Source organism: Balaenoptera borealis, assembly GCF_965194805.1.
Source record: "Balaenoptera borealis genome assembly, chromosome: 3".
Taxonomy (NCBI): domain Eukaryota; kingdom Metazoa; phylum Chordata; class Mammalia; order Artiodactyla; family Balaenopteridae; genus Balaenoptera; species Balaenoptera borealis.
In genome coordinates, this window is record NC_138866.1 from 92,156,619 (window position 1) to 92,182,472 (window position 25,854).

A 25,854-nucleotide genomic window follows, 5' to 3' on the forward strand; every position below is an offset into this window, starting at 1 on the left:
TTCCTATATACCAACAATAACCCATTTAATGACATAATGGAAAACTAATTTCATGGACATTAGTAATAAAAAATTTAAGATACCTAGGAATACATTTAACAGGGAATGTGTAGAACTTATATGAAGAAAATCACACGTTTTTACGTGAGTATATGTGGAATATAAAAACAAAAAACAAAAGCAAAAACCAAAAAAAATGAACAAACCAAACCAAACGAAAAACTAACACATATAAAAAGAATAGAGTAGTGGTTACCAGAGGGGAAGGAGTAGTGGGGAGGGCTAAATGAGTAAAGGAGATCAAATATGTGGTGACAGGCAGAATCTGTATTTTGGTGGTGAGCATGCTGTAGGGTATACAGAAGTAGAAATATAATGTTGTACACACGAAACTTAAATAATGTTATAAACCAATGTTACCTCAATAAAAAAATAAATCTTAAAAAAAGCACACAAATCTACTGATAGACCTAAAATAACATCCTTATGTTTTACTCCCTTACACAAAAATAAACACTGGAGTTAAACACAAAAAAATAAATCTGTAAGAACAATATAACAGAACACAGGTGAATATATGTATGATCTTGTAATGAAGAAAGCTTTCTTAATATTATGGCACTAAAGGCAGAAGATTTCAATAAAAATTATAGATTCATGAAAATGTAAAATTCTATACAGTGAAAAACTACTTTTGGGTTAAAAGTCAACCAAGAAAGTAATATAAGTATGTATAACATATGCTACTGAGAAGGGTTAATAGTTTTAAAGCATAAACAGCTCTTAGAAATAGAACAGCTAAAAAATGCCCAAAGTTCATAAATAGGCAATTCATAATAATAGAAACACAAAAGCTAATAAAAACCTAAAAAATCAACTTCATTAGTGAAATGTATGCAACTGATAACATTTATGCCTATCAATTTGCAAACATTAAAAAATATAATATTAAATATTGACAAGGGGATGGGTAAGGGATCAATCACAAACTCTTTTGTTACGAATACAAATTGATGCCACCTTTCTAGAAAACATTTTGGCAGTATGTATCAAAACACTTAGCTTTTTACATTTTTCCCATGTGGTTCCACTTCTGAAATTTATATTAAGAAAATAATCATGCATAAGTACAATTTTTAGCTCCAAATATGTTCACAGCACCTTTGTAAATAATAATGAATAATGAAAACTAACCTAAATGTCCAACAAAAGGGCTATTACATTAGTTTATTTTTGAAATGATGTAGAATGATATTTAATGATGAAAATTCCATAAAACATTTAATGAATTAGAAATACAGTTTAATTTGAATTTTCTAAAAAATTTTTAAAGAACAATGAAAATGACAATAGTGAGATATATGTAATTTATTTATAAATGATAAAATTAAGATGCTTGCCTTTTTAGTGTTTATCTGTTTTAATTTTCTAAAATGACTACCTTAGTCATAATCAGGAAAAAAACATAAAAAGTAATTTTGAAATTTAAAAAACATTTAAGGAGGTGGATGGACAAGTGGTAGCACTTAAAGTCTTTATAGCTTTAATTTGAGAATGTATTTTTGAAAAGGACTAAGTTTCTCAAAATAATTCAAAATATAATTCTAATCAAACTCTCAAAGAGATTTTTTAAAAAAATTAACAAAGTAATTCTACAGGCAGTAAAAATAACTTATTTTTTTCCTAAAGGAAAATGACTGATATAGGACCTGTATCCCTAAGATGTCATAAATTTTTAAATAACCAGAGGATGAAATATAAGTCTTCAAATAACTTGTAGTGATGTGAAAATGCCAACACTCATATTGAGTGTGTAAAGAAAAATATGAGTCCAAATATTTTAAAAACACAGGGATAGATAGATGATAAAAGACTAAAAGGAAATTTTTTAATGTTATTAGTACTTATCTATGAAATTATAGTGATTATATTTTCTGTGAAAATATAATTTTTTAAGGAAGATGAAAACAAATACAATACCATTATCTTCTTTTCCTTACGGTAATTCCTTAGAAATGCCTTATATTGTTCCAATTTTCCATAAGAACCTTTAAAAAAATGAGAATTCACAACATATAAATATATAAATAGCCTTTAAAATTGAAAAAATTTAAATACTTTAAGTAGATTATATATAAAACCAATGAGATCAACTATTTTGACAACCATAATGCTAGACACACACAGTCTTAGTTAAATAATTATATCTCCTGTTTCCTTTTGCTATTTAGAAATGTCACGCTCCAACTAATATATCTTTAGTACTTATTCCTATATCCAAAGTTTTACCTTAATCCTTTACTACTGAACAAGCCCATGTTTTTCAAACAGCTGAGCCACTTACATTTGGTTGTTTCACGGTCACCTTATATTCAATACAGTACAGTACTTTAGAGCATGGCCCAGTGAAAGACTATGGGGGGCTTTGAAGTCAGATAACCTAGACTTGAGTCCAAGCTCTGATATTTACACATTGAGGACAATGAATATATAGAAAATTATTTTTTAAAAGCATACACATGTGCTCTCTCTCTCCCTATATGTTTATATAGCCACACACGACTATATATATGTAGCTTGTATAATTTCAAAAATATTTTTTAAAATTAAAATAATTAAAAATTCAATAAGGGACTTCCCTGGTGGCACAGTGCTTGAGAATCTGCCTGTCAATGCAGGGGACACAGTTTGGAGCCCCGGTCCAAGAGGATCCCACATGCCGCAGAGCAGCTAAGCCTATGTGGCACAACTACTGAGCTTGCGGTCTGGAGCCTGCAAGCCACAACTACTGAGCCTGCATGCCACAACTACTGAGCCTGCATGCCACAACTACTGAAGCCTGCACGCCTAGAGCCCATGTTCCGCAACAAGGGAAGCCACTGCGATGCAACAAAGAGTAGCCCCCGTTCGCCGCAACTAGAGAAAGCTCACACACAGCAACGAAGACCCAACGCAGTCAAAAAAAAAATTCAATAAGAAAACTGTAACAGTAGTGAATTTAATAGTATTGTATTTAAACACATTCTCAGATTTTGAAAACTCAAGGTCCAAAAAAGGATATTAAATAGCTATATAACTATTATATTTATTTAATACACAGAAAATACTTTATAAGTACAACCAGTATCATTCTTAAGACATATATGAGGAGCAAAGCTTCTTCATCTAGGCAGCAGGAGTGCTTCCTGCAGCGGCCAGTTTAATCCAGTTTTCAGTCTTTCCAACTCAAAGAACCAACCTCACTGTGCACCTCAGAGATGCCACAGGAGCCAAGGGCACCCTCTTATCACAGGTGATTCTCATTTTGACAAAGCTCTATGACTATAACCTCGGGAGCATCACAGAGAGGTCACTTTGGAGCCATGTGGCTGACAAGTTCTTGGTGCTGCGGCCTGATGGAAGGCCTGAGCCCCTGAGATGGGAGAGCCGAGTTCAGGACACTGGACCAACAGAGACCTCTGGGCCCCACGTAATATAAATTGGTGAGGGCTCTCCCAGAGATCTCCAGCTCAACGCTAAGACCCAGCTCCACCCAGTGGCCAGCAAGCTCCAGTGCTGGAGGCCCCATGCCAAACAACTAGCAAGACAGGAACACAACCCCACCAATTAGCAGAGATGCTGCCTAAAATCATAATAAGGTCACAGACACCCCAAAACACACCACTGGACACGGTCTTGCCCACCAGAAAGACAAGATCCAGCCCCACCCACCATAACACAGGCACCAGTCCCCTCCACCAGGAAGCCTACACAAGCCACTGAACTAACCTCACCCACTGAGAGCAGACACCAAAAACAACAGGAACAACGAACCTGAAGCCTGTGAAGAGGAGACCCCAAATGCAGTAAGTTAAACAAAATGAGAAGACAGAGAAACACAGCAGATGAAGGAGCAAGGTAAAAACCCACCAGACCAAACAAATGACGAGGAAATAGGCAGTCTACCTGAAAGAATTCAGAGTAACGATAGTAAAGATGATCCAAAATCTTGGAAATACAATGGAGAAAATACAAGAAATGATTAACAAGGACCTAGAAGAACTAAAGAGCAAACGAACAATGATGAACAACACAATAAATGAACTTAAAAATCCTCTAGAAGGAATCAATAGCAGAATAAATGAGGCAGAAGAACAAATAAGTGACCTGGAAGATAAAATAGTGGAAATAACTACCGCAGAGCAGAATAAAGAAAAAAGAATGAAAAGAAATGAGGACACTCTCAGAGACCTCTGGGACAAACATTAAATGCACCAACATTCGAATTATAGGGGTCCCAGAAGAAGAAGAGAAAAAGAAAGGGACTGAGAAAATACTTGAAGAGATTATAGTTGAAAACTTCCCCAACATGGGAAAGGAAATAGTCAATCAAGTCCAGGAGCACAGAGAGTCCCATACAGGAAGCACAGAGAGTCCCATACAGGATAAATCCAAGGAGAAACACACAAAGACACATGTTAATCAAACTATTGAAAATTAAATACAAAGAAAAAATATTAAAAGGAGCAAGGGAAAAACAACTAATAACATACAAGGGAATCCCCATGAGGTTAACAGCTGATTTTTCAGCAGAAACTCTGCAAGCCAGAAGAGAGTGGCAGGATATATTTAAAGTGATGAAAGGGAAAAACCTACAACCAAGATTACTCTACCCAGCAAGGAGCTCATTCAGATTTGACGGAGAAATTAAAACCTTTACAGACAAGCAAAAGTTAAGAGAATTCAGCACCACCAAACCAGCTTTACAACAAATGCTAATGGAACTTCTCTAGGCAGGAAACACAAGAGAAGGAAAAGACCTACAATAACAAACCCAAAACAATTAAGAAAATGGTAATAGGAACATACATATTGATAACTACCTTAAATGTAAATGGTTTAATGCTCCAACCAAAAGACATAGACTGGCTGAATGGATACAAAAACAAGACCTGTATAAATGCTGTCTACAAGAGACCCACTTCAGACCTAGGGACACACACAGACTGAAAGTGAGGGGAGGGAAAAAGATATTCCTTGCAAATGGAAATCAAAAGAAAGCTGGAGTAGCAATTCTCATATCAGACAAAATAGACTTTAAAACAAAGACTATTACAAGAGACAAAGAAGAACACTACATAATGATCAAGGGATCAATCCAGGAAGAAGACATAACAATTGTAAACATTTATGCACGCAACATAGGAGCATCTCAATACATAAGGCAAATGCTGACAGCCATAAAAGGGGATATCTACAGTAACACAATCAGAGTAGGGGACTTTAACAGGCCACTTTCACCAATGGACAGATCATCCAGAATTAAAATAAATAAAGAAACAGAAGCTTTAAATGAAACATTGAACAAGACGGACTTAATTGATATTTATAGGACATTCCCTCCAAAAACAACAGAATACACTTCCTTCTCAAGTGCTCATGGAACATTCTCCAAGAGAGATCATATCTTGGGTCACAAATCAAAGCTTGGTAAATTCAAGAAAATTGAAATTGTATCAAGCACCTTTTCCAGCCACAATGCTACGAAACTAGATATCAATTACAGGAAAAAAACTGTAAAAAATACAAACACATGGAGGCTTAACAATACACTACTAAATAACCAAGACATAACCGAAGAAATCAAAGAAGAATTTAAAAATACCTAGAAACAAATGACAATGAAAACATGATGACCCAAAACCTATGGAATGCAGCAAAAGCAGTTCTAAGAGGGAAGTTTATAGCAATACAATCCTACCTCCAGAAATAAGGAAAATCTCAAAAAAACAACCTATCCTTACACCTAAAGCTATTAGAGAAAGAAGAACAAAAAAACCCTGAAGTTAGCAAAAGGAAAGAAATCATAAAGATCAGATCAGAAATAAATGAAAAAGAAATGAAGGAAACAACAGCAAAGATCAAAAAAACTAAAAGCTGGTTCTTTGAGAAGATAAACAAAATTGATAAACCATTAGCCAGACTCATCAAGAAAAAAAGGGAGAAGACTCAAATCAACAGAATTAGAAACGAAAAAGGAGAAGTAACAACTGACACTGCAGAAATACAAAGGATCATGAGAGATTACTACAGACAAGTATATGCCAATAAAATGGACAACCTGGAAGAAATGGACAAATTCTTAGAAAAGCACAACCTTCTGAGACTGAACCAGGAAGAAATAGAAAATATAAACAGACCAATCACAAGCACTGAAATTGAGACTGTGATTAAAAATCTTCCAATAAACAAAAGCCCAGGACCAGATGGCTTCACAGGTGAACTCTATCAAACATTTAGAGAAGAACTAACACCTATCCTTCTCAAACTCTTCCAAAATATAGCAGAGGGAGGAACATTCCCAAACTCATTCTACAAGGCGACCATCACCATGAATCCAAAACCAGAGAAAGATATCACAAAAAAAGAAAACTACAGGCCGATAACACTGATGAATATAGATGCAAAAATCCTCAACAAAATACTAGCCAACAGAATCCAACAGCACATTAAAAGGATCATACACCACGATCAAGTGGGTTTTATCCCAGAAATGCAAGGATTCTTCAATATACTCAAATCAATCAATGTGATACACCAGATTAACAAATTGAAGGATAAAAACCATATGATCATCTCAATAGATGCAGAAAATGCTTTTGAAAAAATTCAGCACCAATTTATGATAAAAAAAAAAAAACCTGAACAGAGTAGGCATAGAGGGAACCTAACTCAACATAATAAAGGCCATATATGACAAACCCACAGCCTACATCATTCTCAATGGTGAAAAACTGAAACCATTTCCACTAAGATCAGGAACAAGACAAGGTTGGCCACTCCCACTGCTATTATTCAACATAGTTTTGGAAGTTTTAGCCAATCAGAGAAGAAAAAGAAATAAAAGGAATCCAAATTGGAAAAGAAGAAGTAAAACTGTCACTGTTTGCAACTGACATGATACTATACATAGAGAATCCTAAAGATGCTATCAGGAAACTACTAGAGCTAATCAATGAATTTGTTATAGTAGCAGGATACAGAATTAATGCACAGAAATCTCTTGCATTCCTATACACTAATGTTGAAAAATCTGAAAGAGAAATTAAGGAAACACTTCCATTTACCATTGCAACAAAAAGAATAAAATATCTAGGAATAAACCTACCTAAGGAGACAAAAGACCTGTATGCAGAAAATTATAAGACACTGGTGAAAGAAATTAAAGATGATACAAATAGATGGAGAGATATACCATGTTCTTGGATTGGAAGAATCAACATTGTGAAAATGACTATACTACCCAAAGCAATCTACAGATTCAATGCAATCCCTATCAAACTACCAATGGCACTTTTCACAGAAATAGAACCAAAAATTTCACAATTTGTATGGAAACACAAAAGACCCCAAATAGCCAAAGCAGTCTTGAGGGAAAAAAAACAGAGCTGGAGGAATCAGGCTCCCTGACGTCAGACTATACTACAAAGCTACAGTAATCAAGACAGTATGGTAGTGGCACAAAAGCAGAAATATAGATCAATGGAACAGGATAGAAAGCCCAGAGATAAGGTGACCATATGTACGTGGGTTTATCTTTGATAAAGGAGGCAAGAATATACAATGGACAAAAGACAGCCTGTTCAGTAAGTGGTGCTGGGAAAACAGGACAGCTTCATATAAAAGAATGAAATTAGAACACTTCCTAACACCACATACAAAAATAAACTCAAGATGGATTAAAGACCTAAATGTAAAGCCAGACACTACAAAACTCTTAGAGGAAAACATAGGCAGAACACTCTATGACATAAATCACAGCAAGATCCTTTTTGATCCACCTCCTAGAGAAATGGAAATAAAAACAAAAATAAACAAATGGGACCTAATGAAACTTAAAAGATTTTGCACAGCAAAGGAAACCATAAACAAGACGAAAAGACAGCCCTCAGAATGGGAGAAAATATTTGCAAACGAAGCAACTGACAAAGGATTAATCTCCAAAATATACAAACAGCTCATGCAGCTCAATATCAAAAAAACAATCAACCCAATCCAAAAATGGGCAGAAGACCTAAATAGACATTTCTCCAGAGAAGATATACAGATTGCCAACAAACACATGAAAGAATGCTCAACATCACTAACATTAGAGAAATGCAAATCAAACCTACAATGAGGTATTACCTCACACTGGTCAGAATGGCCATCATCAAAAAATCTACAAACAATAAATGCTGGAGAGGGTGTGGAGAAAAAGGGAACCCTCTTGCACTGTTGATGGGAATGTAAATTGATACAGCCACTATGGAGAACAGTATGGAGGTTCCTTTAAAAACTAAAAACAGAACTACCATATGACCCAGCAATCTCACTACTGGGCATATACCCTGAGAAAACCATAATTCGAAAAGAGACATGTACCACAATGTTCATTGCAGCTCTATTTACAATAGTCAGCACATGGAAGCAACCTAAGAGTCCATCGACAGACGAATGGATAAAGAAGATGTGGCACATATATACAATGGAATATTACTCAGCCATAAAAAGAAACGAAATTGAGTTATTTGTAGTGAGGCAGATGGACCTAGAGTCTGTCATACAGAGTGAAGTAAGTCAGAAAGGGAAAAGCAAATACAATATGCTAACACATATATATGGACTCTAAAAAAAAAGAAAAAAATGGTTCTGATGAACCTAGGGGCACACAGGAATAAAGAAGCAGATGTAGAGGATGGAGTTGAGGACACGGGGAGGGGGAAGGGTAAGCTGGGACGAGGTGAAAGAGTGGCATGGACTTATATACACTACCAAATGTAAAATAGATAGCTAGTGGGAAGCAGGTGCATGGTACAGGGAGATCAGCTCGGTGCTTTGCGACCACCTAGAGGGGTGGGAGGGAGATGCAAGAGGGCGGGTATATGAGGATATACGTATGCACATAGCTGATTCACTTTGTTTTACAGCAGAAACCAACACAACATTGTAAAGCAATAATACCCCAATAAAGATGTTAAAAAAAAAAGACGTATATTACAAGTTTGCCCGTTAAATAAAGAATAGAATAAGAATCACCATCAGTATCTAAAACTATTGTGAAAGTGTTAATAAACACAACTAGGTAAAGGTTATATAAATACTGAAAAGTAGTAAGAATTATCATTACTTACAGATACGCTTTTCACTCAGTCTGCAGTTATCCAATAGTGAATGCTAGGTACTTCTCACAGGTTAACTTAGCTCATATAGTTCAAGTCTCACTCCCTTTACTTTGGGTTGTAGGTCTAACTTTTTTTATCTCCTGACTCTTGCTGACTTGCTTGTCTCTGGTAACAGTATTAGTTGATGCAACCCTGTTTCCCTGATATTTGGTTACCTCTGCTCCAGCTCAAAGGTCAGAACTGTTTTAGGCTTTATCCTAGCAACACTTTCTTTGAATGCAAATGTTCATTTTCAACTAAAAATCCAAATTGGACCATTTTGAAATGAAGAGGTTTTAAAATTGAATATATTTATGTTTATGTTTTGATATTTTATATCTTAGGATTTCATTCTGTATGAGAATACACACACACAGTGATAGACACACACACAAGTGACAATTACTTTACGCATATAAAAAATAAGGTTTACTTGTCCTGGAAATTATTCTGTTCCACTCAAATATTTCAGAGACATGGTTTTTCAGAAGAATTGAACACTCTGCTAATCTTGACTCCATGGCCATGGCTGCATCATGTACTCGTGGGACATTTCCCCACAGATGTGTATAAATTGAAGTAAATGAACTATCTTCTTTTATTTTCTTCAGAGTACATAACAATTTATCATTATCCCCAAAATGGATTTCCTTTGGCCAATGATCCTGCAAAAAATGAGACAATACAACTTAAATCATTTTTTAAAATGAATTTAAATAGAAGAGTTCAAAAATCAATGAGCTGAAATTGAGGCTTTATTCTATAGCATTTTTTATTAAATGCAATTTTTTAATTTGTGAAAAAAAACATAAACTTTAGAAGTTTCAGATGCTTTACAAAACCCTTTTTTATCATCTGAAAATAAGTTGCTTACTTGACTGATGACCCCATCATCCTTGAATACTTTAGCATTTATTTTCTGAAAACAAACCCTCAGAATAAGGAAATTGGCATTGTTACATTGTTCCTATCTAATTCTCTGAGTTTACTCGTTTCATCAACTAAATCAATAATGCTCTTTATAGCAAAAGGCTCTAGTTCAGTATCACACATTGTGTTTAAGCATCATATGTCTTTAGTCCCCTTCAGTCTACAACAGTTCCTCAGTCTATGTAATTAAAACCACAAGTTCATACTGCTAACTCTAATTCCAGTTCCAAACATTCTAGTTTTCTCTCTTTCCATATTATGATTACCATCTCCAACAGTGAAAAACCTAGCTGCCATTATCTTAAATATATGTACGTATTTGATCAATCCTTTCAGGTAGCCCATCTCTCCTATCCATTGCCAGACTTCACTATGTGGATGCCCCTCTCATCCTGCTTAGGCTCTGACTTCTCATAGCAGGCCACAGCCTACCTCCACATTTCCTGAACTACCTCCCCACCCGAGGCCACATGTGAATACCATCCTCACCCCCTTGGACCCTGACACCTGTGGTATCACATGGATACCTTTCCCCACGGTGGCTGAGTTCAGAAAGGCTACTCTGGGTGACAACAGAACATTCCCCTCCCCCTGCCAATGTGGATGCTGCCTTGTTTTGGCCACCAAATGGCCTTAGGACTACATTGTTCAGGAAGGGAAGGAGAACAAGGAAAGGGAAGAAAAGAAAGGGAAATGAAGGGAAGGAAAGGGGAACCACAATATTAATATTTGCGAATCTAAGTTTATCTTTTAATAAAATTGTTTAATACCAAAACAAAGAAATACAGCTGACACAATTAAAGGTTTGTGAATAAGAGAATGCTTTCTGAAATAGTAGGAACTTTCACAGGATGAAACTCTTTAAGAGGAATTTGGGTAAGATATTCTGAGAATTTAGCTTAAATGGGAATAAATCTGAAGTCTGCAGATCAGAAATTTTAAACCTGTGTTGGTCTATTCTACTTCCATTTTTCTTCCTTTAAAAGCTTCCTAAACCCACTGTATTCTCTAATGATAACAGGTACCTGATTAATACCCAGCTTTTAATGCTGGAGAAGTTTCCCAGCAGGATCTAGGTGCCCCTGCCATTTTGGAAAAAGAGAATATTTCTTAGATACATAAGTGCCCTCTCCCAAATCCTATAAACATACATCTTAAACAAAACACATAACCACCTGGGGAAGTTTTCCAGCATTAAAATCTGGATGTGTCAAAAATACAAAGATCTCAGAAAAATAAGATGTGATCACAAGATATACTCCCTGGAGACAAACATTGTCAAATTAGAATGACAGCCAGATTTGAAAACATAGTCCTTACGTTATGGGTCATCAGTTGCTATCGTTAGGGACACTGGGAAAGTGGGGAGAGGCTAAAATGGAAATGAATTTGGGAAAAGTGGGGAGAGGCTAAAATGGAAATGAATTTGAACAGATTTTACAATATGCACAAAGGTTCATAAAAAGGTAGCCTTTATGCCAGACTTGAGATATCACAATTCTTGTCCAAGATACTGAATTACAGTATGAGGTGAATAAAGTATCTTGAAATTCTACCAGCCTGATTAGATTATGATTTCCCTACTTTAAATAGTGAAATATATGTGATTAATCTATAAATGATAAAATTAGGATGCTTATCCTTTTCAGTGCTTATCTCTTTCTTTTAATTTTCTAAAATGACTATCTTAGTCATAATCAGAAAAAAAACATATTGGTAATTTTGAAACATAAAAAATTACATTTAAGGAGGTAGATAGATGAGGGTGGCACATAAAGTCTTTATAGTTTTAACATTATATAATTTTAGAATGTATTTTTTAAAAGGACTAAGTTTCTAAAAGTAATTTCAAAAGCCTACTGTAATTCTAATCAAACTCTCAACAATTTCTTTTTAAATTGACAAAGTAATTCTATAAGCAATCAAAAAGAATTTTTATTTTTTCCTAAAGGAAGAGGACTGATGTGTGAACCAGTCACATATCAAAGTCCCATAAAACAGGATATTCTACTTACCAAGTTCTGAAGCTTTAAGAATTCTTCAATGTTCTTTGGAGGTTCTTGCATTTTCTAATGAAGTAAAATCAATATTGTTCATTAACATAAATTCAGATTGTTTATATGATGCTTACACCTAATTTATTTAAGTACATTATGATACTGGACTTAAGTTATAATTTTCAGAGCTGTAAGATATTGTTAAATATTCACTTTTGTTAAGTCTTTGCACTTTGAAAAGGGACAGAGATCAATGTTTAAATTCTGAGCCTCCAAACCAAATTCTGTAAAAGGCCTCCCTCTCATACACTGCTCCTGGAGAAAAGCTCCATATGAATCCTGCTGAATATCCTCATTTCCAGTTCCAACAAGAGTTCCAAGATATTTTGGGCTATCTTGAATGGTGTCTACAATAAATTCAGAGCCAGTAATATAATAACATTCTCCTCTTACTGATGAAATATTTTAAAAGGCACAGTGGTGACCTGGTGAAAATAATTTAAATCTTTGAATGTTTCAGTGTAGTAAGTAATAATCCCATTTTTGTTAGTAGTTTCTTTGTAAGTTGAAAATGTATTCTTTCATTAGACAAATTAATTTTAATCAAGACATCTTGCTATTCCTTGCCTTAGAGACTGTGTGCACATTCATCCTTATGCTTGGAAGGCTCCCCTGTCCCAAACCCTCTCCCTCCAATTCATTCTTGGCCTATTTAGCTTTTATTTCAAATATCAAATTAAAAGTCGCTTTCTCTAGGAAGCCCTCCTTGGCCCCCCAAAAGATTCTTTACAGTAACAACAGCAGATTTGTATCTCTATGAGGACAAAAACTGTAGGGTAATCACTGCTGAAGTGTCAAAATTTCATGTGTTGACTGGCCAATGGTCAGTGCATAATTAAATACTGTGATGTGCATAAATTAATGAATAAATGAGAAGACGAGTGTCAAAGAAATGTGTAGGTATTTTAAAAAATAATAAAACCATTTCTAGAGAATGAAAGACCAGTGAGAAGAAGGCAAAAATAACAGGAATTCAGAATATCCTAATATAATACCCTAATGCTCTGATGATGACATGTCTGAAAAGATTGTATTATAGTTTAATTTACTAGAACATATTTCACATCAATAGATAAAATGATCAAGATTACAAATCACAATACCATGTTTTGCGAAAATAACTACACATTTGAGGTTGAATACAATATTTCACTGTCTTAATACTGTTTAAAATATGTGATGAACATAAGTAAATATATAACAGATAATACAATAATAAAATAAAGGGCATATGTGACAGTCATTATAAAAAACAAGTGTACAGAAGCAAAGATGCACAGAGCTGTCAAGAAATTTTATGGAAAACATGGGCTCTAGACCTAGCCAAATTGAGAAAAGAAATAAGAGATGGTGTGCACAGAATGCTTAGAGACAAAAAAAAATGCTCACAATATAATCTTCAGGGATAGTGAGTATAGCCATTTCACTAGAAGAAAGCTATCAGTATATTTTGAAATGCACAGAATACAAAGGAGCCGATTTAAAACAATTTAAATGTTACCTTTTTTTCCCCTTTGTAATGGCTGTCAAACCACTTCTAGTACAAAGCCCTAAAAACACCCACATTTCAACTAAAGGGAATTAGAAAAAGGAATTGAAGAAGTGAAACTTGCATAGGAAAGTTTCAGATAATTTCAATACACAATCCCAGAGTTCTCTAGGGGGGAAGTTAAAAGGAGCTGAGGCATAAATTAAACAGACTTATGACCTTGGTAGGATGTAGAAGGACGCAAAAACACCGATGCTTCCATGGTAACAACATGAAAATCCCAGACCAAATAAAAATCTTACTTTTCTATGGGGTTAGTGAAAAGTGGTGGATGCCAGTAAGCAGGACTACATAATTTGTGACAATTCAGAGTCCCTTGTTCAAAAAATAAGAATTTTAAGGTGGTAACATCAGACTATTAAACCTAGTATAGGGTCCTTCTAAACAGTAGGTCCTATGCAACTGCACAGCTTGCAAGCCCATGAAGCCGCCCTCCCTGTAATCCTTGATGACCTGAAATCCAGAGAGGAACATCTCCTTCATAAGTGAGCATAAAGCTGTGGCAGCTTCCTTACCCAACAGTGAGCTCTGTACATACACTGAGGGAAGAGTTGGCCTGCCATGGGGCAGTAACTTCAAAGAGATGAAGAGAAATCAGCTGGGCCTCAAGAGTCAGCATGAGCTGGGGAATGAACCAGCGTCTGAAAGATACCCAAATGAAAGAATAAATGACTCTACCAAACAATCCCTTCTCTGGCCCCCAAGTCTTACTTACGAGTTTTGTTAGAAAAGCAGTAGAAGAGGAGGGGCTGGAAAGATACAGAACTTATGTAAGCCAACACATTCTTATAGTACTTGGGTTCCAGAAGCCCAGACAGAATTGAGTACAAAGGTGAACCAATAATATCTAAAACTTCATTCCACACGTGTACCAACTTAACATTGACAAGATATAACAGGTGGCTGTGAAGAGGGAGGTTGGAATTTGGGTTAGTCACAAGTTAACTCAATCTAATTAAAGCTGCAGCCAACCCTAAAGCCCAACTCAAATCTAGGAGTATTAAAAAAAAAAAAAAAAAAAATCAGCCTCTCACTTGAAGTACTAAGGAGAGAAAAAAGGCTTGCGCTCTCAAAACTAAAACTTCAGCCTCCACAATTTTTTCCACATAATGTCTAATACACAATATAATTTCAAGACGTACAAAGAAGGAAAATGGGATCCATAATCAAAAGAAAATGCAGTCAATAGAAACCAATTCACTGAGAATCCAGTGATTGTAATTAGCATCAAGGACTTAAAAACAGCTATTATAAATACATGAAAGATTTTAAAATATAGGTTGGATTATAGTGCATGAAGACATGGAGTATTTAAAGAGAAACAAATTCTAAAAAAGAAGCGAACGGGATTTCTAGAACCATGCAAATACGAAACATAAGAAAACTGTGTCTATATTAATATCAAAGTAGACTTTAAGACAAGGAGTATTACCAGATATAAATAAGGTATTTCACACTGATAAAAGGTCACTCCATTAAGAAGTCATACCAATGCCAAATGCATTTGCATCTAATAAGAGAGCTTCAAAAGAAAGAGCAGAAGTTGATAAAACTAAAGGGAAATATAGGTGTTGGGCTGCACCTCACAGGCCTGAAAGCCTTGTAATTGCTCAGTTGCAAGACTGAAGAAAGAACCTGAAAACAGCGACAGAGACATCAATAGTTTAATAGATAGGAAATCTTACAAGTCCAAAGGCCTGGAGCCACACCTCACCTCCGAAAGCAGAGAGGACACAGCAACAATCTTTGCTACTCCGGGAAAAGGAGGCTACTATTTATAGGGGCAATTAACATCAGGTTGGCTCATCAGTTACCTGGGAAACCGGCAGAGGAGGGTCCTTCACAGCCCCTCCGGTTAATGAGGGCAGATGTTTCTCTTTGATAAACTAGCAGGTGGAGCTGTTTTGGTGTAAGGATTAGAATAATAACTGGCTGGGGAAGGGGCTGGTCGAGCAGGGGATATATAAAGAGGAAGAGAGCAGCCATCTTGAGGGGTCTGATCGTATAATAGGCAATAGGTTTTAAAATCTCTTTGAGTAACTAATGAATCAAGTACACACACACACAAATCAGTAAGGAGATAAAAGATCTGAACAACATTATCAAGGAACTTAACCTAATTAACATTTATAGAATAACTATACCCCACAACTGTAGAATATACACAATCTTTTTTTTTAAATTAATTTATTTTATTTATTTTTGGCTGCATTGGGATTTTGTTGCTGTGTGTGGGCTTTCTCTAGTTGCAGTGAGCGGGGGCTACTCTTCCTTGCGGTGCTCGGCCTTCTCATTGCGGTGGCTTCTCTTGTTGCAGAGCATGGGCTCTAGGGCACACGGGCTTCAGTAGCTGCAGCACGCGGGCTCAGTAGTTGTGGCACATGGGCTTAGTTGCTCCATGGCATGTGGGATCTTCCCAGACCAGGGCTCGAACCCATGTCCCCTGCATTGGCAAGCGGATTTTTTTTTTTTTTTTAACATCTTTATTGGAGTATAATGGCTTTACAATGGTGTGCTAGTTCCTGCTTTATAACAAAGTGAATCTGTTATACATGTACATATATCCCCATATCTCTTCCCTCTTGCGTCTCCCTCCCTCCCACCCTCCCTATCCCACCCCTCTAGGTGGTCACAAAGCATCGAGCTGATCTCCCTGTACTATGTGGCTGCTTCCCACTAGCTATTTTACATTTAGTAGTGTATATATGTCCATGCCACTCTCTCACTTTGTCCCAGCTTACCCTTCCCCCTCCCCGTATCCTCAAGTCCATTCTTTAGTAGGTCTGTGTCTTTATTCCTGTCTTGCCCGTAGGTTCTTCATGACCATTTTTTTTTCTTTTTTTAGATTCCATACATATGTGTTAGCATACGGTATTTGTTTTTCCTCTTTCTAACTTACTTCACTCTGTATGACAGACTCCAGGTCCATCCACCTCACTATGAATAACTCAATTTCGTTTCTTTTTATGGCTGAGCAATATTCCATTGTATATATGTGCCACATCTTCTTTATCCATTCATCTGTCAATGGACACTTCGGTTGCTTCCATGTCCTGGCTATTGTAAATACAGCTGCAATGAACATTGTGGTACATGACTCTTTTTGAATTATGCTTTTCTCAGGGTATATGCCCAGTAGTGGGATTGCTGGGTCATATGGTATTTCTATTTTTAGTTTTTTAAGGAACCTCCATACTGTTCTCCATAGTGGCTGTGTCAATTTACATTCCCACCAACAGTGCAAGAGGGTTCCCTTTTCTCCACACCCTCTCCAGCATTTATTGTTTGTAGATTTTTTGATGATGGCTATTCTGACCAGTGTGAGATGATATCTCATTGTAGTTTTGATTTGCATTTCTCTAATATTAATGATGTTGAGCATCCTTCCATGTGTTTGTTGGCAATCTGTATATCTTCTTTGGAGAAATGTCTATTGAGGTCTTCTGCCCATTTTTGGATTGGGCTGTTTGTTTTTTTGACATTGAGCTGCATGAGCTGCTTGTAAATTTTGGAGATTAATCCTTTGTCAGTTGCTTCATTTGCAAATATTTTCTCCCATTCTGAGGGTTGTCTTTTCATCTTGTTTATGGTTTCCTTTGCTGTGCAAAAGCTTTTAAGTTTCATTAGGTCCCATTTGTTTATTTTTGTTTTTATTTCCATTTCTCTAGGAGGTGGGTCAAAAAGGATCTTGCTGTGATATATGTCATAAAGTGTTCTGCCTATGTTTTCCTCTAAGAGTTTTATAGTGTCTGGCCTTACATTTAGGTCTTTAATCCATTTTGAGTTTATTTTTGTGTATGGTGTTAGGGAGTGTTCTAATTTCATGCTTTTACATGTAGCTGTCCAGTTTTCCCAGCACCACTTATTGAAGAGGCTGTCTTTTCTCCACTGTATATTCTTGTGGCAGGTGAATTCTTAACCACTGCGCCACCAGGGAAGTCCCACAATCTTTTTAAGTAATGGAACATGGAACCTTCACCAAGATGGACCTATGCTGTACCATAAGACAAGTCTCAAAAATTTCAAATAACTGAAATCATTCAGAGTGTGTTCTTTGACAACAATAGAAAATAGTAACAAAAAGACATTTAGGAAATCCTTGAATATTAAATAATCCATTTCTAGCTCAAAGAGGAAATAATAAGAAAAATTAGAAAGTTTTCTAACTGAATGATAATGAAAGATAATGAAAACACAATGTATTAAAATTTGTGGGATGCACCTAAATCTATGCTTAGAAGAAAACACAGCGCTTAGGAAGCTAAAAAAACTGAGAAGAATTAAAAAATAAGTAGAAAAACGAATAAAAAAGATATGAGCGTTAGTCAATGAAATGAAAATACAAAACCAGTAAAGAACTCAACAAACTGAAATCTGGTCTTTTAAAAGACAAAAAAAAAAAGATACCTTAATAGACTGAAGTTAAAAAAACAAAAAAATATAAATGATCAATACCAGGAATGATGAAGGGGATGTCATTAGGGAATGTGCACACATTAAATGACTAAACGGCACATAATTGAAAACTTATGTCAATGAATTTGACAACCTAAATGAAATGGACAAATCCTTAAAAAAAAATTACCAAAACTGAAAGAAGATGATATAGTAACTTTCAAAAATAGAGGAGGGAATACTTCCTAAATCATTTTATAAAGCCAGAATAACTTTGATAATAGAATCTTACAAGATTACAAAAAAGGATTATAGACCAAATGTCTCTCAAGAACATAGATACAAAAATCTTTAACAAATTACTACCAACTTGAGGCCAGTCAGATATAAAAAGTATATATCATGCTCACGTGTAGTTTACCCCAGGAATTCCAAAATCAGTTATAATAACTTTACATTGTCTTTAATGTATCATCAGTGTTGAGTGGGATTCAAAGCTATGAGATTTGTGGTAATCTTTAATGTCTGAATTTTAAAATTCTATGTAATTGATTGTTTAAAACTGATTTTTATTCATAATAATGATTTTTAAGACACATTATTCTAAAGATTCATAGAAGACTTGAGCATAAATATTTTACATTTAGGTATTTTAAATTCAAACCTAGTATTTTCAAAACACAATTCATGATCATTGCTTGAAGCACAAGTCCTTACTCAGTAAATCTTGTTCTTATTTTTAATTATAGAGGTTTCACAATCATCCAGGTTTGAAGTCTGAATTATCTTAGACTCTTCCTTCTCCTTCCTTATCTCTTATATCCATTTTATCACAATTCCTTTAAAAAGTACCTTTAATTATGCCTTCATTTACAGTTCCAATATTAATATAATAGTTATAATTATGGCTTGTTTTTTCCAAGTCATATGTGCAACTAATTTGTGTTTCTTAATCTTTTTGTTAAAGTAAAAAACACATAAACTGCACAGCTCTTAAGTGTATGGATCGATAATTTTTTTTTTTTTTACAAATCTATACACCCCTATAACCAATGTACAAATCAACATACAGAACATTGCTAGTAACCCAGAGTAATGTCTTACTCCTTTCCAGTCATTTGCCTCCCCAATATAAACAGTATTCTACTTCTACCTCTCTAGATAAGTTTTGCCTATTTTTGAACTTCATTTGAATGGAAAAATCAATATGTACACTTTCTACCTTCCTTCACTTGACACTGTGTCTGTAAGATTCATCCATGTTGTTTCAACATATAGTAGTAATGCTTTTTCTTTGCTGTGTAATATTCTATTGTATAACATATACCAAAATTTATCCATTCTACTTTTGATGGACATTTGAGTCCTTTTCTGTTTGTGTAAATTATGTTGTATATATTAAATCAAGATAATACGAAAGCTTTTTTAATGTCTTTTGGTATACTTGATATAGAACTGGGAGTGGGATTGCTGGGTCGGCTTTAGTAGATATTGTCAAGTAGCTTTCCAAAGTGGTTGTCCTTATTTTCACTATGAACAGAAGTGTATGAATGTTCCAGTAATTCCACATTCTTACTAAAGAATGTAGTATTCTTTAGTACTACTGTATATTTAGTATTGTCAATACTTTTAAATGTAGCAATTCTGGTGGGCATGTAGTTGTATCTTGTGATTTTAATTTGCATTTCCTTGATGAAAAATGATGTTGATCAACTGCTTGTTGGCAATCTGGATATATTCTTCTGTGAAGCAAATGTTCAAGTCTTCTGCTCAATTTTTATTTGGGAGTTGGTATTTTTAACTGATTTTATTGATATTGATTTGATGGCATATTAATTTTTTATTGTTATGATGTAGAGCCTTTGTCAGATAAGAAAAAATAGTGTGCACCATTTTAATGCTTTTTATTATGATGCTTTAATTTTAGTAAAGTCAATTATTTATGCATTTTTATCTTATCTAAGAAATTTTTAACCTACCCCAAAGTAAAAAGATGGTCTTTTATTTTACCTTCTAAATGTCATACTTCTTTACTTTCACATTTAAGTCTATGATCATTTAAGTCTATGAATTGATTTTTGTGTTTTAGGTGAGGTTAAAAAATTGAGGGTTTTTTTTTTTTCCACATGAATTTCCAGTTGATCCAGAACCAATTACTTTAAAAGATTGTGTTTCCTGCTACATTTCAGTACCACCTAGCCATATATTCAAGTGGCTATATATGTCAGGATGTAGGTCTGTTTCTGGACACTCAGTTCTGTTCCTTTGGTGTAATTTTCTGTTCTTTTGACAATACCATACAGTTTCAATAACTGTACCTTTATTTTAAATCTTAATATGTTATAGTTTACATACTCCAGCTTTGTTTTCCTCTTTGATTTGCTCATCACTATTTTTATCCTTTTACATTTCCCTTTAAGTTTTAGGAATCAGATTGTCAAATTCTGCAAAAACCTACTGGAACTTTGATTAGGATTAGATGACATATATTGATCAATTTGAGTAACTAACATCTTTACAATGTTATATCTTTGAACCCATGAAAATAGTATATTTCTCCATTAATTTAGATCTTTTAAAATTTCATTTGGTACTGTTTGTTAGAGATCTTGGACAATCTTTCATTAGATTTATCCCAGGATACTTGATGATTTTTGTTCCTATTGTATGTTTGAAATGTTTAAACTGCAAATGTATTTTTAACATGTCCTTTTCTATTGTTTCTTCCTAGTAAATAGAAATATAAATGATTTTTCTATTTAAATCAGCTATATTGAGGTATAATTTACTACGTAATTACTACATAAAAAAACTACCATTTTAAGTCACAGTTCAAAGAATTTTGAAAAATGCATACATCCATGTAACCTCCATTACAATTAAAATGTGTAATATTTAGATCACTCCCAAAATGTTTCCTTGTGCTACTTTATTGTTGATCCCTACAACTCCACGCAAAAATATCCCACCATTGGCGTTAGGCAACACTGATCTGCTTTCTGTAACTATAGACTAGTTAGTTATAAATTAGCTTTGCCTGGTCTAGAATTTCATAAGAATGGAATCATAACATTATGCACTCTTTTGTATCTGGCTTTTTTTGCTCAACATAAGTTTTCTGTGAAATATCCAAGATCACTGCATTTTATTGCTGAGTAGTATTCCATTTTGTGTGTGTGTGTGTGTGTGTGCATTGCCTTGTTTAAAGATTTGAGCTATTATGGAAAAAAGCTGCAATGAAAATTGCATACAAGTCTGTGGATACATTTTAATTCCTCGTAGGTGGCTACCAAAGGTAAATACCTTATGACAATTAAAGAAATGGAATTTGTAATGAAAAATCTCACAAAGAAAAACTCCAGAATCAAATGGCTTCACAAGTATATTATATCCAAGATTTAAGAAAGCAATCACACAAATCTTATACATAATCTTGCAGAAAATAAAGGAGAAGGGAACATGTTCTAATCATTTTATATTTGTTCTCCTATATGTAATGTGTCTTTTTCCTCTGGCTGTTTTTCAAATATTATCTTTATCACTGGTTTTCAGCAGTCAGTGGGGTTGCTTTCCTCCCTCCCTCCCTTTTCCTCCCTTCCCCTGGTCCTTCCTTTCTTAATTCTGTTTGGGTTTGCTGAATTTCTGAATGTGTTCTTTTATAGTTTTCATCAATTTGGATAATTATCCATCATTATTTATTCAAATGTTTTTTTCTTCTGCCCATCTTTCCTTCTGGGACTCCAACTGCATCTATGTTAGATAGCTTGAGATTGTTCTACAGGTCACTGAGTCTGTTGGGTTTTTCTTCTTAGGCCACGCAGTGAGGCATGCAGGATCTTAATTCCCCGACCAGGCATCAAACCCACGCCCCCTGCATTGGAAGGTCACAGTCTTAACCACTGGACCACCAGGAAGTCCCCTGTTGGTTTTTTTTTTTCCAACCTTTTTTTCTCTGTGCTTCAGTTTGGATAATTAACGTTAAGTGCAACCAGTGAAGTCTTCATTTCAGACTCTATTTTTTTTTCCTGGGTGCTATGTTGAAGCCCTAAGCCCCAATGTGACTGTGTTTGGAGATGGGGCCTTTGGGGAGGAAATTAAGTTTAAATGAGGTCATAAGGATGGGACCCTAGTCCAATAAGAGTGTTGTCCTTATAAGAAGAGGAAGAGACACCAGAAGGATCTTTCTCTCCATGCATGCACAAAGGCTATGTGAGGACACAGTGAGAAGGCAGCCATCTACAAGCCAGAAAGAGAAGTCTCACCAGAAACCAACACGAACAGCACCTTGGTCTTGGACTTCAGGCCTCCACAACTGTGAGAAAACAAATTTTTGTTGTTTAAGTTACCAAGTCTGTGGTATTCTGTTATGGCAGCTAGAGCAGACTAACATAGATGCAATTTCTCAATATTGTTATAGAATCATTCAGATTGTCTATTTCCTCTTTCATCAGTTTGGTAAATTGCGTTTTTCAAGGGAAACAAAAAATGTCAATTACTTTGACATAAGTATTTGTTCTTAATAGCCTCTTATTATTTTTACCATCTGTAGGATGTTTCCACTTTCACTCCTGCTATTTGAGTTTTCTCTTTTTACTTAGTCAGTCTAAGGCTTTTCAATTTTATTAATCCTTTCAAAGAACTAATTTTGGCCTTGTTGCCTTCCTATAGTGCACATTTGTTTTCAATTTCATTGATTTCTGATCTTATCTTCATTAGTGCCTTTATTCTACAGATGTTTGAGAATTTCCCAATGGAAAAATCTGATCCTCTTATGAAGACACAGTGAGCTTGAGCTTTATATCACTGTTTTAATCTTTATTCTTCAATACGAACAGAAATCCTAGGCTTACTAGATATTTAAGGAATAGCTGTAAAATTTCAAAAAAGATAAAAATAAAAAAATAGAAATCCAAACAGATAACAAAATAAAATCTGAGAGGATACAGACAATACGGGGAACAGAAGGAAACTTTTAAAACATCTTTAAGATTCTTAGAGAGATATGATAAGATAATGCATCTGTGAAACCAAAACAGCATTTTATGAGGTAAGAAAGAAAAGAAAGTTAAGGTACAAATATAATGCTATAAATTAATTATTCAACAAAGTTTGTAGGGGGAAAATAGCTGAAGAAATCTTCTGGAAACTAGAATAAAAAATGTTAAAGAAAAGAATCAGAGGAAAAAAGATAAGAACTAATATGATTATTTCCAGAAAATGACTTTCAACCTAGAAATTTAAATATAGACAGCCCATCAATTAAGTACGTGGCATATTTCAGATCTGCAAGCCACTTTAAAATATAAAAAAATCACCATTTCTCCCTGTATTAGTTTCACATCGCTGCTGTAACAAATTACCAAAAACTTAGTTGCTTAAATCAACACAGGTTTCCTTATCTCACAGCCCTGCAGTTTAGAAGCCTGAAATGGATCTGCAGAGCTATAGTACTCCTTCTGGAAGCTCTAGGGGAGAATTTGCTTCCTTGCTTTTTCCAGCTTCTAGGAATCCCCTACATTGCTTTGCTCCTTAGCTCCTTCTTCAAAACTCAAAGCCAGTAGTGTAGCATCTTCTTCCTTTTCTGACCTCTTATCTCTCTCCTACAGGGATGCTTGTGATTATGTTGGACCCACCTAGATAATCCAGCAATTTCCTCATTGCAGGATCCTTAATCACATACACAAAGTTCCTTCTGCCATATAAGAAAACATATTCATAGGATCTGGAGATTAGGGTGTGGACATCTTTGGCAGGGATGGGGGGGCAGTTATTATCTGTCTACAACATTTACCTTTTCTCAGGAAGCTACTAGAGGATATGTTTCAGAAAAACAAAGGATTCCATAAAGAAAAAGGAATCAAGGAATCCAACACAGGAGAGCACTATCGGATTGGTAAAAGAAACTAATACTGAATGAACTAGACGTTGAAATGCTCTAGAGGGAATATCTGGAAGGAAAAAAAAAATCTGCTAGATTAATTGATGTGTTTGTAATGTTTTATCACTTTGGCAGAGTTTCTGAGGACAGATGATTAATAAGTACATAAAAATATGGCAATTAAGACAAAGGAAGATAAAAGTCTGCATTAAAAGTTAATGTGGAGGGAGACCTTCAAGATGGTGGAGCAGTAAGACGTGGAGATCACCTTCCTCCCCACAAATACATCAGAAATACATCTACATGTGGAACAACTCCTATAGAACACCTACTGAACACTGGCAGAAGACCTCAGACTTCCCAAAAGGCAAGAAATTCTCCACGTACCTGGGTAAGGCAAAAGAAAAAAGGAAAAACACAGACAAAAGAATAGGGATGGGACATGCACCTCTGGGAGGGAGCTGTGAAGGAGGAAAGGTTTCCACACACTAGGAAGCCCCTTCACTAGCAGAGACGGGGGGGTAGCAGGGGGGAAGCATCAGAGCCACGGAGGAGAGCGCAGCAATAGGGGTGCAGAGGGAAAAGCAGAGAGATTCCCACACAGAGGATCGCTGCTGACCAGCACTCACCAGCCCGAGAGGCTTGTCTGCTCACCCACCGGTCGGGACGGGTGGGGGCTGGGAGCTGAGGCTCGGGCTTCGGAGTTCAGATCCCAGGGAGAGGACTGGGGTTGGCTGTGTGAACAGAGCCTGAAGGGGGCTAGTGCGCCACAGCTAGCTGGGAGGGAGTCCGGGAAAAAGTCTGGAACTGCCTAAGAGGCAAGAGACCATTGTTTCGGGTTGCACGAGGAGAGGGGATTCAGAGCACCACCTAAATGAGCTTCAGAGACGGGCGTGAGCCACGACTATCAGCGCGGACACCAGAGACGGGCATGAGATGCTAAGGCTGTTGCTGCAGCCACCAAGAAGGCTGTGTGCAAGCACAGGTCACTAACCACACCTCCCCTCCCAGGAGCTTGTGCAGCCTGCCACTGCCAGGGTGCCGTGAACCGGGGACAACTTCCCCAGGAGAACACATGGCTTGCCTCAGGCTGTTGCAATGTCACATGGCCTCTGCCGCTGCAGGCTCACCCCGAATTCCGTACCCCTCCCTCCCCCTGGCCTGAGTGAGCCAGAGCCCCCTAATCAGCTGTTAGTTTAACCCCGTCCTGTCTGGGTGGGAACAGATGCCCTCAGGCAACCTACACTCAGAGGCGGGGCCAAATCCACAGCTGAATCCCAGGAGCTGTGCGAACAAAGAAGAGAAAGGGAAATTTCTCCCAGCTTCAGGAGCAGTGGATTAAATCTCCACAATCAACTTGATGTACCCTGCATCCCTGGAATACCTGAATAGACAATGAATCATCCCAAAATTGAGGCAGTAGATTTTGGGAGCAACTGTAGACTTGAGGTTTGCTTTCTGCAAATCTAATTTGTTTCTGGTTTTATGTTTATCTTAGTTTAGTATTTAGAGTTTATTATCAATGGTAGATTTGTTTATTGATTTGGTTGCTCTTTTCCTTTTTTTTTATATATAGATATATATATTTTTTTCCTTTTTCTCTTTCTGTGTGTGTGTATGTGTATGCTTCTTTGTGTGATTTTGTCTGTATAGCTTTGCTTTTACCATTTGTCCTAGGGTTCTATCTGTCCTTTTTTTTTTTTGTATAGTTCTTAGCACTTGTTGTCATTGGCGGATTTGTTTTTTGGTTAACTTGTTCTCTTCTTTCTTTCTTTCTTTTTTTCATTACTTTTTAATTTTTTTTATTTTAAATAATTTTTTAATTTTTCATTTTAATAACTTTATTTTATTTTATTTTTAAAT

The 25,854-nt window shown here is 35.7% G+C and overlaps 1 protein-coding gene across 7 annotated transcripts in view; it reads right to left on the reverse strand.

The window, feature by feature from the left end:
- The window catches only part of FAM227B (family with sequence similarity 227 member B), a 308,625-nt gene that overhangs the window by 274,844 nt on the left and 7,927 nt on the right, over nt 1-25,854 (reverse strand). For 3 of the 7 annotated variants that reach the window (XM_082387961.1, XM_082387964.1, XM_082387966.1), the window contains exons 2-4: nt 12,128-12,181; nt 9,616-9,847; nt 1,981-2,048 (exon numbers count right to left, since the gene is read on the reverse strand). In XM_082387961.1, coding sequence (XP_082244087.1) covers nt 1,981-2,048; nt 9,616-9,847; nt 12,128-12,178 — 351 coding nt within the window. In that variant the 5' untranslated portion in view covers nt 12,179-12,181. The other 4 variants (XM_082387962.1, XM_082387963.1, XM_082387965.1 and 1 more) reach the window with 3 other exon arrangements.